The 13,049-nt window shown below is 43.8% G+C and overlaps 1 protein-coding gene across 1 annotated transcript in view; it reads right to left on the bottom strand.

Moving 5' to 3' along the window:
* Positions 1 to 13,049, bottom strand: part of AADAC (arylacetamide deacetylase) — a 73,623-nt gene that overhangs the window by 37,054 nt on the left and 23,520 nt on the right. The window contains exons 2-3 of the mRNA XM_029616182.1: positions 3,360 to 3,582; positions 2,761 to 2,830 (exon numbers count right to left, since the gene is read on the bottom strand). Coding sequence (XP_029472042.1) covers positions 2,761 to 2,830; positions 3,360 to 3,582 — 293 coding nt within the window. The remainder of the gene's footprint in view (positions 1 to 2,760; positions 2,831 to 3,359; positions 3,583 to 13,049) is intronic.

The raw sequence follows: 13,049 nt of genomic DNA, 5'->3' as shown, positions 1-13,049 counted from the left end.
ACCATCTGGGTAACAGTGGATTGTTTCTCAAAGATGGCTCGCTTTGTGGCTCTCCCTGGCTTGCCCTCAGCCATGGAGCTTGCAAAGCTTTTCATCACTCACATCTTTCGCCTTCACGGCATGCCAAAGCACATCGTCTCTGACAGAGGAACCCAATTCACAGCTAAGTTCTGGAAAGCATTGTGCAAGAAGTTTGATATCTCTCTCGACTTCACCTCTGCATACCATCCTCAGTCTAACGGACAAACAGAGAGAATGAATAGGACACTCAAGCAGTTCATTCGTGCCTACGTGGGTACTCGTCAAAATGACTGGGCTGAACTGTTGCCCTGGGCTGAATTCGCCATCAACTCTCATCCAGCAACATCTACAGGATCAACACCATTTGAAGTGGCCTACGGACGACTACCATTACCACCCTTACCACTTCCACTTTCAGTGTCATCCCCTGCAGCTCAATCTACTGCCAAAGATATCCAGCAACTATGGACTAAAACCAAAGAGATGCTCCGTAGAGCAGGACAAGGAACAAAGAAAAGCTATGATGCTCATCACTACAAAGCTCCAGAATTCCAGCCTGGTGACAAAGTCTGGCTGTCTAAAAGACATCTAGGACTCAAGCTACCATCAGCTCGATTTGCTCAACGCTTCGTAGGACCCGTTCCCATTCTCTGATGAATAGGTACTCTTACGTACAGTCTGAAACTTCCACCAGCATTGAAGATTCATAATGCGTTCCATGTCTCACTACTGAAACTGCTAGTCCTTAGCGAGTTCTCAACTAAGACACCCGAACCTACAACTATTGATGCAGAAGAAGACATCGAATACAAGGTAGACGCTATCCTTGATGTGAGAAAGAGAGGCAGAGTATGGGAATACCTCCTGTCATGGGAGGGTTATGGACCTGATGAAAACTCTTGGGAACCTTTGGCAAATATCATGGATAAAGAGATGCTTCAGAAACCAAGACCAGGTAGGAGGTCTGGAGGGGGCCCTTTGAAAAGGGGTACTGTTGCGTCCATCGGTCTCAGACGGCTTCAACCCTTGTGCCTCACCTTTTTCTCTGCTCTCCCAGCTAGCCTTGGGAAGATGGCCACCGCCGCGTCTGCAAGCCGTTCTCTCTGGCGTCTCGGGAATGGCTATGGCATTGCCTCCCGCCATGTTTCTCACAAGGGCCCTCTAGGGTGCGCGCACTACCCACATCTTTATTCCAGCTATGGCACGAACCTCGGGGGTGTCCCCCTCGAGTGTTGTCACGCCATCCGGGTATTTAGCCTACGCTTATTTGTTTGCTCATCAAGTTAGCAAGGATTAGATTAGGATTGGACTCGTCTGGTCTAAGCTACTCTGCTGCTTCTGTGCTGCCGCTGGAAGCTCTCTCTTGCCCTTCGGGGTATTCTCTAACCTGGGTACCTGCTCATCGGGGGCCCTCTGCTTTCCTTTCAGGTGCCTTACTGGGGTCAGGTACTCGCTCCTCGAGGGTCTGCTCTCCCTGTCTCGGTGCCTGTTACCATCTACTTCTGGCTGGTGGAATCATCAACCTTATAGCTATCATCTAGTGAGTAATCTATTCTCAGTCTGTCTCATCTACAGCTCTGCTGTGCTGGGAAACCTACATCTGGATCAACTCACTACTGCCACCTCTGGTGGTATACATCAGCTGTACAATAAAAGACAAAACTCTGTGTTTGTGTGTCCTGAGTCTAGCCCAGTACTGTGGCTCCCCATGGGGCTCCTCCCCGTGGGTGTGGTCATCTCCCACAGAACCCAATAATCCACTCAAACACCTCGAAACCATAACACCATATCAGGGGAGGGCAAAAGGAGGGTGGGAAAGAAGGTCTCACCAGACCCCTGGGGATTTTTCTCCACTGGGTGGGGCTCGGGGCCTTTAAGAATGAGCCTGGGAGCATCAGGACATGTGTTAGCATCCTAGTGATCCTGGGTAAGGTTAGCTACACCTCTAAAATAAAATGGCTTGAAATATTTCTGGTACCTTTAAATGCTGAGATCTGTCTGCACTGTCTGCTCTCCTTGCAAATTAAATGTATGCACAGAGTCGAAAAGGTATGTGTTTTATGAATTTTAAATGAATGTTGTTTAATATTTGATCCATCAATTATTGGTCCCCTTCATTACTTTGTTTAAAATCTCTTTGTTATAGTCAATTGCCTGTCCCTCCCGACGCAGCCGGGTTTGGCGAAACACAGGTGATGGAGTTACCGATGAAAAAATAAAAAGAATATTCTTCATGAAATCATTTTGAAGTTGTGGGGACTCATTGAACTATCTGCATCTCCTTTGATGTTGGTATTGAATATTTGGAGTGCAGCTCTTTGCTCCTGCATTGTGTTGTTGAAATATTCCAAGCAAGCCTTGCTATTTTATTTACTTGAGTTTAACTAGTAATGAGCTGCTTTACATTCAAAGCAGTGCATTACCATACCTGCACTGCAAGGGTGGAATAACATGCAGTATTTAAAATACCATGCATTTTCATGTTGACCTCTTAAGTTTGTACCTGAGTCAATGGAAGGTGAACTGACTTACCCAAATCACAGGAGTAAGAGTAGGATTTGAATCCTAGCTTCTTTAGTTCTCATCCCGTTGCTGTAATCACTAGATTTTAGGCTACTTCTCCAGTCCACATGATTATCCAGTGACTTAAGAACATGCAGCATTCAATATATTACAAAGTTAGTCAAATAAATGCATTTTATTAATAGGTACTTTAAAAACAAAAAAAAAGTTTCTTACTCTGTTGATACAACAATGGCATTAAGCCTGTCTGCGGTCCATCTTGTTAGGTGATCATAGGCCTTCATCGCTGAAATGAAATTTGTAGCTTAGTATGTATTTGATTGCAAACACTATTTAAATGCCACTCTATAAAATATTACTTTTAAATGTGCATAATAAAGTAGTCGATTCATCCCAAAAGGCATAGCCTTTCTCACCATGACTGAAAGGATAGCCTAATGTTGGCTATGCATATGCAGGTTGAAACATTAAATATGAATCTTTTTCTCTCATGCTTACATTCAGTGCTCTGAAAAAGTTGTGTTTAGAATAGGAAAAGAAGAAGAGTTGTCTCATACAAATTGCACAAGTTGTCTTCTGAAAATCTTAAACAAAAGAGTGCAGAGTTCATGCGACTAACAGTGCAAACTTTCAGGTTGTAGGCGGGGTTTGCAGCTTGTGAGCTGGCATTCAAGGGGTTAATAGCTCCTCTTTCAGAATGCAGCTGCCCTGCAGGTGCAGGCAAGGCAGAGCACAGCAAGCCAGGCTGGAAGCTGGTGGTGTTACACTGTGAATAGACATGTCTGTTGGAAGAACATAGACGTTATGATACTTACCTGGACTTCCTAAACACCAGCCCCCACCATGAATGTAAATCACTGCTCTTCTCAGTTTCTTAGACGGTTTAGTTGGCACATAGAGGCGAACTGGTACATTATTAAATGCTGTGTCAGTCACCGTGACGTTTTCATCTGATATTGGAGCCGTGTGCTCAAAAGCTGTGAGAAGCATCATGACTTCCATGTACTGATTCAGCCCAAGCAGTTCAGCAACTCCTGCCTAACGACAAAAAAATATGACAAACCATGAATTCAAAAGTGAATTGTATAGATAGAAAGATAGACGTATAGATACAGTATATATATGCATGGTGTTACTTAGAAGGATATCCTATAGCCCTACTTTGTTGCATGCATGGAGGAATGCTGTGAATACTTTTTAACCAGATTAACTGGCTCTTGTCCCTCCTACTTTTGCCACTATGTGCTCCCCCCTGCAAATCCACCCCCCCCCTCTTTTTTTTATTCTTTGACATGCTGTCATTTATCAAAACAGCCCCTTTTGCCTGGGTAAATTACTTTTGAAAATTGCCCTCTTTATTACAAGCTGTAAGTACATCTTATCAACCATTCGAAATCTCTGAAGCGCTAGGATTTGTAACCATGCAGTATAAGGGGCAGGGCTTTTCTTTATTAGCAGAGGCCCATGATTTAGGGATTATTCTTGATTCTGCTTTGTCGTATAAACTTCAGATCAAATCTGCCATGAAAGCTGTCTTTTATAAATTACATTTAGTGAGTAGCCTCTGGGAATAATTTCGGATTTTGAACATTCATTTAGAGGAGACCTCCTGAAGGCTTGGGCCTTTGCGAAGCCCAGGGAATGGGGAACCCTGGGCTGAAGACACCCAGTGTTTAGGGAAGATCTGCCCAACAAAGGTGGTGACCCATTGCAGCAGATTCCTGCAGTTATTTAAGTTCAGGAAGAAGCAGTGTCATAGCCACAAGTGGGCCTGGGTAGACCATGGCCCACCCACTTTGGGCTCAAGCTCAATCAGAGCTACCCAACACCAAACAAGGCCTAGCAACTGCTGACTCCATCATCGTGGTGGCTGAAGAAGAAAGCCCCAATGAAGCAAGGTTGCCATGGGAACCCATCCCCATGGCAGTGAATAAGTCTACCCCGCCAAAGCAAGGCCACCACAGGAGTCCATCCCCATGGTGGTAAAGAACTCTGACCCCGCCAAAGCAAGGCCACCATGGGAGCCCATCCCTGTGTAAGCGAAGAAGTCCAGCCTCACTGAAACAAGGCCATGAGAGCTCATCCCTGTGGCAGTGAAGAAGTCTGGCCCAGCTGAAGCAAGGCCATCACAGGAGCTCATTCCCGTGGTGGCGAAAAAGTCTGGCCCCGCCGAAGCAGGGCTGCCACAGGAGCCCATCCCAGTGGTGGCAAAGAAGATGTTTGTTGATGAGGCCTGGTGTGTGCATGAGAGAATGGGAGCCTGAGTGTAGATGTTTCTGTGTGAGAATGGGAGCCTGGGTGTGGATGTTTCTGTGTGAGAATGGGAGCCTGGGTGTGGATGTTTGTGTGTGTGTGAAAGAATGGAAGCCTGAGTGCGTGAGTGAGAGCTTGTGTGTGTGTGTGGTAGAATATGTGAGAGTGAGAGCTTGTGTGTCTAAGAGAATTTGTGAGAGAAAGCATGAGCCTTTGTGTGAGTGTGGGTGTGAGAAGGAGGAAGGAAAGAAGATAGTAGAGAGAAGAAACAAAGAGAATAGTGACCCTGGAGAAAGATTTAGGAAAAGGGGAAAGTGGAAAAAAGAGACTAGGACCAACTGATTAGAAAAATAAAAAGATCAGACAACAAAGGTAAAAAAAAATATTTTGAGATTTTAGCAATTGGAATATGCCATCTTTGGGTATGTGCATTTCTTATAATTTTGAATTTTGATCTTTAGCATTCCACTGTTCAGATTCTGGTTTCTCAGGTTTTCTATTTCGGTTTTGCTTGCATGTTTCTATTTCTAAATTGTAGTCCCTTATTTCTGTATTAGGTAAGGGTCGGTCTGTGTTCTGCCTGTGTATGACTGAGGTGCAATATTGCTGTTAGCATGTAGTTTCTCTGTAGCAATTTGTAGTGCTACATCTTATTCTGTTATCCCAGTAGGGGGTATATTAATGTTCTAGGGACTGGTGTAATATTTGCATTGCTTCTTTTTCATAAAGTTGCTGTTTTTTGAGTTCTGAGAGTCAATGCTATTATGATATAGTATGGCAAGGTTCTAGTTGCTTTTTTTTTTTTTGCAGGGCTTTGTGTTACTTCACAAAATGTTTAGCAGAAGAGGAAAGGTTTTTTTTTTTTTGGCTTATGTGACTCCAGAATTTGTATATAGTTTTTGCTTTCATGTTGGGTTGTTAATGTGTCATAATTTTGCTCTACATCAGCTCTTATGATTATTGCTATTTTATTGTAGTTATGGTGATCTCGGCCTTTCTGGAAAGAGGATTCGTGAAAGAATACATTGATATTTGTTTTATGACATGATTGATTAGATCTGATGTTTATGTGTTATTTACTTTTTACCTGATATTCTTGCATATTTATAAATTGTAATGAATATAAAATATAGATTAATAAGGAATTTTTAATGTTTGTAAGAGTTTGAAATAAGAGTTAAAATATTCTAAAAAGTATAACTCATGATGCATAAAAGCTGTCGTTGACTACTTAGGAACCCATTTGCATACAACTAGTAGGGTTCAGACCTGTATGCCTACAGCCCACCCTTCTTAACCTTGGGCCCACCCAAAAATATCAGTTCTGGCTATGCCACTGGAAAGAAGATTTGTTTTCCAACATCTGGGAGGAAGTAGTTTTTCTGCCCTGCACATCAAAGGGACTGGCAAGAACTGCAGTCTGCAAGGATTCATACCACCAGGGATCCCACCAGAAGATTAATCTACTAACTGTGAGTAAAAGATTTACATTCGAGGGAGGTCACCCATCTGGTGTACACAAAGAGCCCTGAGGGATAACGACATTAACTCTGTGCCAAGATAGATTTATGTGCCATCGAGAGTGGTTTCATGTCCATCCAAGGGGGCTTGGCCCAGAGGGACAACTGCACAATCTAATCCAGAATTGTGGACAGGTTCATGGCCTAATATAGACTAATGCACAGATAGAGGAGAAAAGGTCTGTAATTAAGAGAGAAACTGCAGAGACTGTGGTGTGTGATTTATCATATTTAATTGAGTCATTCAATGAAACTGTATCAGCAAAGTATTATTTTGAACACTGCCTACATGGTCCAAGTGTGGTTTGTTTGGCACACAATACGCAGCAGAAAGAGGAAAATCCAGCACAGCTTACTAGTCACCCCGTACTGAGACCAGAGAGGACTCCTTTCCACCCCAGTCCGAAGGAGCTACAACTTGGGTAGGAGGAGAAGTAAAAGCTAGCCAGGGTCCCTTCCCAGAAGAACTTACAAATAACTTTACGTCCCTCTCCATACTCGACTTGTACTTTAAGGAGGAGTTACATTTTCTTTCAACCATGCAGAGGGGCAGCTTCTGCTATGATAGACGGGCGGAGGGCCCTTACTCTGCACACATCTGGAGATAGGAGGAGCCAGTACGTTGCCCCACAAAAACAAAAGAGCTTTCTTCTGCTGTCTAGCCCCTGCTCTGGGAGAGAGATCACAGCTGTTGTGCAGCCAGGAGAAAGTACATGGTGAGGTAGGGTAGTAGAATGACACAAGAGACCAATGAGATTCATGAGTAGGCAAGAAAAGAGGTAGTAGGTGGAAAGGGAAGATTCAGGCCCTGGGTCCAACTGTAAACAAAGGAAAGGCAAAAGAGATATTCAATCTGGGGCTCACTAATGGTGATAATCTCTCTAATGTTCAGGTAGGGACTCACCTGAGCAGTGATCATCAGTGTGGTTCAATTTTTTCGAATAAGATACAGAGAAGTCACACAAGGCCCAAGTTATGAATTTCAAAAATAAGGACTTTGTCGAAATGGGGTCATATCTGGAGGAAGAACTGGAAAACTGGGAGCAACAATGGGCCAAGTTAAAAGGAGCTATTACAAAGGCAACAAATCTATATGCTAGAAAAGTAAACAAGAGTAAGAGGGAAAAGAAAAGAAATCTATCTGGTTCTTTAAGGAGGTGACTGAAAAAATAAAGGCAAAAAGAATAGCATTCAAAAAGTATAAAGGGTACCAAAAAAAAAGGAACACAGGGAAGAATATCTTTTAAAATTGAGGGAGACAAAGAATGAAATAAGGAAAGAAAAAGTCGGACAGAAGAAAGGATGGCCAAAGAAGTAAAGGGGTAGATTTTAAAAGAAGCGCGATCAGCCTACTTTTGCTTGCGCATCAGACTCAAGCAAAAGTACGCTGGATTTTAGTAGATACGCGCGGAGCCGCACGTATCCACTAAAATCCTGGATCGGCGCGCGCAAGGCTATCGATTTTGTATAGCCTGCGCGCGCCGAGCCGCGCTGCCTCCCCCCGTTCCCTCCAAGGCCGCTCCGAAATCGGAGCGGCCTCGGAGGGAACTTTCCTTTGCCCTCCCCTCACCTTACCCTCCCTTCCCCTACCTAACCCACCCACCCGGCCCTGTCTACACCCCCCCCCTTACCTTTGTCGGGGGATTTACGCCTCCCGGAGGGAGACGTAAATCCCCGCGCGCCAGCGGGCCTCCTGCGCGCCGGGCCGCGACCTGGGGGCGGGTACGGAGGGCGCGGCCACGCCCCCGGGCCGTAGCCACGCCCCCGTGCCCGCCCCCAAAACGCTGCCGACACGCCCCCCGAACGCCGCGACGACCGGGCCCGCCCCCCCGACACGCCCCCCTCCGAGAACCCCGGGACTTACACGAGTCCCGGGGCTCTGCGCGCGCCGGTAGGCCTATGTAAAATAGGCCTACCGGCGCGCAGGGCCCTGCTCGCCTAAATCCGCCCGGTTTTGGGCGGATTTAGGCGAGCAGGGCTCTGAAAATCTGCCCCAAAGTGAGGAGACAAAACATTTTTCAGATGTATCAGTGAAAGAAGAGAGGTCAGAAGTGTAGTGAAATGCAAAGGTGAGAATGAGAAATGTGTAGAGAGTAACAAAGAAATGGCGTAAATATTAAACAAATACTTCAGTTTGGTATTCACTAAAGAAAACCCTGGAGAAGGACCGTTGCTGTTTAACAAGACCGTAGATGGGGATGGAGTAGACTAAACTCCATTTACAGAAAAGAATGTATGGGAGGAGCTAGGCAAACTGAAAATGGACAAAGCTATGGGGTCGGATGAGATACACCTGGGGATACTGAGAGAGCTCAAAGATGTTCTGGTGAGTCCGCTGATGGATCTGTTCAATAGATCCCTGAAATGAGAGTGGTGCTGCAGGATTGAAGAAGAGAAGTGGTGGTCCCACTTCACAAGATTGATAGCAGAGAGAAAGCCGGAAACTACAGGCCAGTTAGCCTCACCTCGGTGGTTGGAAAATTAATGGAGACTCTGCTGAAGGAAAGAATAGTGAACTATCTACAATCCAGTGGGTTGCTGGACCCAAGGTAGCATGGATTCACCAAGGGAAGGTCCTGTCAGACAAATCAGATTGATTTTTTTGATTGGGTGACTAGAGAAATGGATCAGGAAGAGCACTCAATGTGATCTACTTGAATTTCAGCAAAGCTTTTAATATTATCCTGCATAACAGGAGGCTTGTGAAGAAAATGAGAAGTTTGGCAGTGAGTGCCAAGGTCGTAGCATGGATTGCAAAATGGTTAACTGAAAGGAGACAGAGGGTAATGGTAAATGGACCATACTCTGAATAGAAAACTGTGTTGAGTGGAGTGCCACAGGGTTCAGTATTGGGACCAGTTCTGTTCAGTATCTTTGTGAATGACATTGTGGAAGGGATAGAAGGTAAAATTTGTCTATTTGTGGATGATACTAAAATCTGCAACAGAGTGGACGTGCCTGAAGGAGTAGAGAGAATGAAAAATGGTTTAAGAAAGCTTGAAGAGTAGTCGAAGAATTGGCAGCTGGGATTCAATGCCAAGAAGTGCAGAATCATGCATTTGGGGTGCAGTAATCCAAAAGAGCTGTTTGTGATGGGAGATGAAAGACTGATGTGCACGGACCAAGAGAGGGATCTTGGGGTAATAGTGCCTGGAGATCTAAAATTGCAAAGTAATGTGACAAAGCAATAGCTAAAGCCAGAAGAATGCTGGGCTGCATAGAGAGAGGAATATCTAGTAAGAAAAGGGAAGTGATAATCACCTTGTACAGGTCCTTGGTGAGGCTTCACTTGGAGTACTGTGTTCATTTCTGGAGTCCATATCTCAAAAGGGACAAAGACAGGATAGAGGTGGTCCAGAGAAGAACAACCAAAATTGTGTGGGATCTGTATGCGAAGACCTATGAGGAGAGGCTGAAGGATCTGAATACACTTGAAGAAAGGAGGTGCAAGGGAGATATGATATAGACCTTCAGATACCTGAAAGGTTTTAATGATTCACAAATGACAAACCTTTTCCAATGGAAGGAAATCAGTAGAACTTGTGATCACAAAATTAAACTCCATGGAGGACGACTCAGAACCAACATTAGGAAATATTTCTTAATGGAGACGGTGGCAAATGCCTGGAATGCCCTTCTGGAGTAGGTGGTGAAGACGAAAACAGTGAAAGAATTCAAAGGGGCATTGGATAAATACTGTGGATCCCTAAAGACTACAGGATAGAAATGAAGAAATGAATGCGTGGAAATAACTTGCTGGTGTGGCAGTTACTACTCTTAATCAATAATCCTTCATACTGTTGATGCAACACTATCATTGCTCTCTGCTTCAATGGCTGGGGAAAAGAGGAATTGGATTCAGATAGCAACCTACAAGGGTCCTGACTTCTATAGTCTGAGGAAACAAATAAGCATGGGGGTAATTCACTGTTGCAATGGTTACTACCCTTAACCAATAAGCCTGATATTCTTGATGCAACTCAACTTTGCTCTCTGCTTCAACGGCAAGCAGTATTCATACAGCAACCAATGACTGCCCAACGTTTATGGACTAGGAATCTGTTAAGCATGGGAGAAATCTGCATGGCATGGAAGATGCTATCGTGGGCTTGCTGGGCAGACTGGAAGGACCAAATGGTCCTTTTCTGCCATCATTTCTGTTTCTCTGTTTCTCTGAGTTGTTTTCTATGTTTGGAGATCAGCACATGTGAAGACGAGGAGCAACACAGGAGGCAAGGCACACTGAAGAACTGAAGAACTGATCAAGGGAACAGATTAACCAGATGAGGACCATAAGAACTAAAGAACAAAGATGCTGGAACTGAAGACAATGGAACCTATGACAGGAATGAGGACCAGGAACTGAAGACAAGAACACAGAAACTAGATAATGCAGGCAGGAACAGCTGAGGTAACTCACACTACAAGGACTGTAGGCAACCTGGTGCTGAGACCAGGAAGGGGTGCTTCAGAGGGCCTTTTATAGACGTTTCAGTATGAGGTCATCATGGGGTGCCACTAGCCTTTTCTCGCCGCGGGCCCTTTAAAAGAGGGGATGACAGGCATGCATGTGCACCTTAGGAAAGCCCCTGGGAGCATCGGCGGCATCCTTCCCACAGTCCTGCCACACTGAGGAATGGCATCCCGACACACCAGGGAGAGGAGCAGCTTGGCAGCATCAGAGGCTAGAGCCCAGCCTAGTGGGTAAATGCAGCAGTTTGCGATAGAAGCCCACAGACCACCAAATGCAACAGGGTAGGGGCATCCAAAATATTTTTAGTTTGGAGTTTTTTGGTTAGGGTTAGCTATTTCATTTTCACTTTATGATATTACTAAAATTTTAGGGAGTAATTTTCAAAAGGATTTACAAGCATAAAACTGTTTTACACATGTAAATGAACTTTACCCATGTTAGTGGGCCTTGGAAAATTGCTACAATAGTATATTACATTTACACGTGTAACTCCTTTGAAAATTACCTCCTGTGTGTACATTAATGCCCATGTACTGCTTGTTAACAATTTAACATGCACTAAATTGATTTAGTGCATAGTAATACAATTTAATGAGTGTTTATTGTTTTAGTGCGCACTAAAAGATTTAAAAACACTAAATAAATCAAAACAAAATGTCAGCATATCCCTACAGGACTACATCCACTCCATAAACCTGAAACTGTGGGTATCCTTTACTTCATTACTAAGGATGTGCATTTATTTGAAACAAATGGGTAAAATGCAATAAGTGAGATCATTTTCATTTCATTCATGGACCTCTGAAATGAATGAAGGATGTCTACAAATTTAAATGAAAATTTTTGTTTCATTCATTTATGTTTCCCATTTAAGTCTATGATCCATTAAAAAGTGCTGCAGATTGAAGTTTCGGACATTGACAACAACTCATAAATTGCTATATGCATATATTCCTTGTGTGGTACAAAAGAAACAGAAATGGTATAAACTTCTACTTTGGTCATTTTGTATCGAAAGCAAAATTGCTTGCCTTGTAATAGGTGTTATCCCAGGACAGCAGAATGCAGTCCTCACATATGGGTGATGTCACTGGATGGAGCCCTATCACGGAAAACTTTCTGTCCAAGTTTCTAGAAACTTTGACTGGCATACTGATCCATAGCATGCTATGATCCCTCGAGCCACAGGGGTCTCCCTTCAGATTCGTGTTTAGCAATAAGTGTTAGCAAAAATAAAATAATAAAACATATTGGCCCCAACTCCGCGGGGTGGCGGGTGGGTTACGTGAGGACTACATCCTGCTATCCTGGGATAACACCTATTACAAGGTAAGCAATTTTGCTTTATCCCAGGACAAGCAGGATGATAGTCCTCACATATGAGTGATTAGCAAGCTACAGGCTGAGTTATTCTTGTATTGGACCAACAGCAAACAACTTGTGCAACGGGCACAACAACTGGTGTACTGTTGGAAAAAATGAGGCAGCCTGAAATCACAGCAGGTTGGATGCAGAAGGAGTTAGGATTACGCTGGAAACAAGTTCTTTAAGACAGATTGTCCGTAGGCTGAATCTTGTCTTCCTTCTTTGTCCAAACAGTAATGAGCTGCAAAGGTGTGAAGAGAACTCCATGTTGCAGCTTTACATATATAGAATAGGCAAAAAGAGCTAAGCAAACCCAAAAGAACAATCAGTAAACAAAAAAAGGGTGGCTAGATTAATCTGTAATAATTAATCTGTAATAATTACAGATTAATCTAGCCACCCTTTTTTTGTTTTACTGTTTGCAGCTTTACATATGTCAGCTATTGGTACTGAATAGGGATGTGAATCGTTTTTTAACGATTTAAATTATCGTCCGATATTTTTAATATCGTCATTAATCGTTAAAGAGTGCGCTACAATAGAAATTCCCCTGATTTATCGTAAAAAAAATCGTTAATTGGGTTAGTGCGCACTAACAGGAAGTTAGTGCGCACTAACAGAAAATGATACAATTTGACACAAGGTCAGTTAGAAATGAATATGTATTCCTATTGGCTGCCCTCTTATTTACTGATGTTACCAAGGTTCCCACTGAGGTGATGGTTTAATATATGGGGGATGGGAAATGGAAACAGTTGGTAGCTTGACAAAGGGAAGGGAAAGGGGAAGATGTAGGGCCAAGCAGTCCCACTCCCTGGTCTCTGAAGGACAGATCTCTTCAGAAAATCAGAGCTGCTGAATGCAGGGGCGGTCTCCCCCTTCACATCCCTCTT

Source organism: Rhinatrema bivittatum, chromosome 9 (assembly GCF_901001135.1).
Source record: "Rhinatrema bivittatum chromosome 9, aRhiBiv1.1, whole genome shotgun sequence".
NCBI classification, from domain to species: Eukaryota; Metazoa; Chordata; class Amphibia; order Gymnophiona; family Rhinatrematidae; genus Rhinatrema; species Rhinatrema bivittatum.
This window is presented reverse-complemented; position numbering and strand designations above follow the sequence as displayed.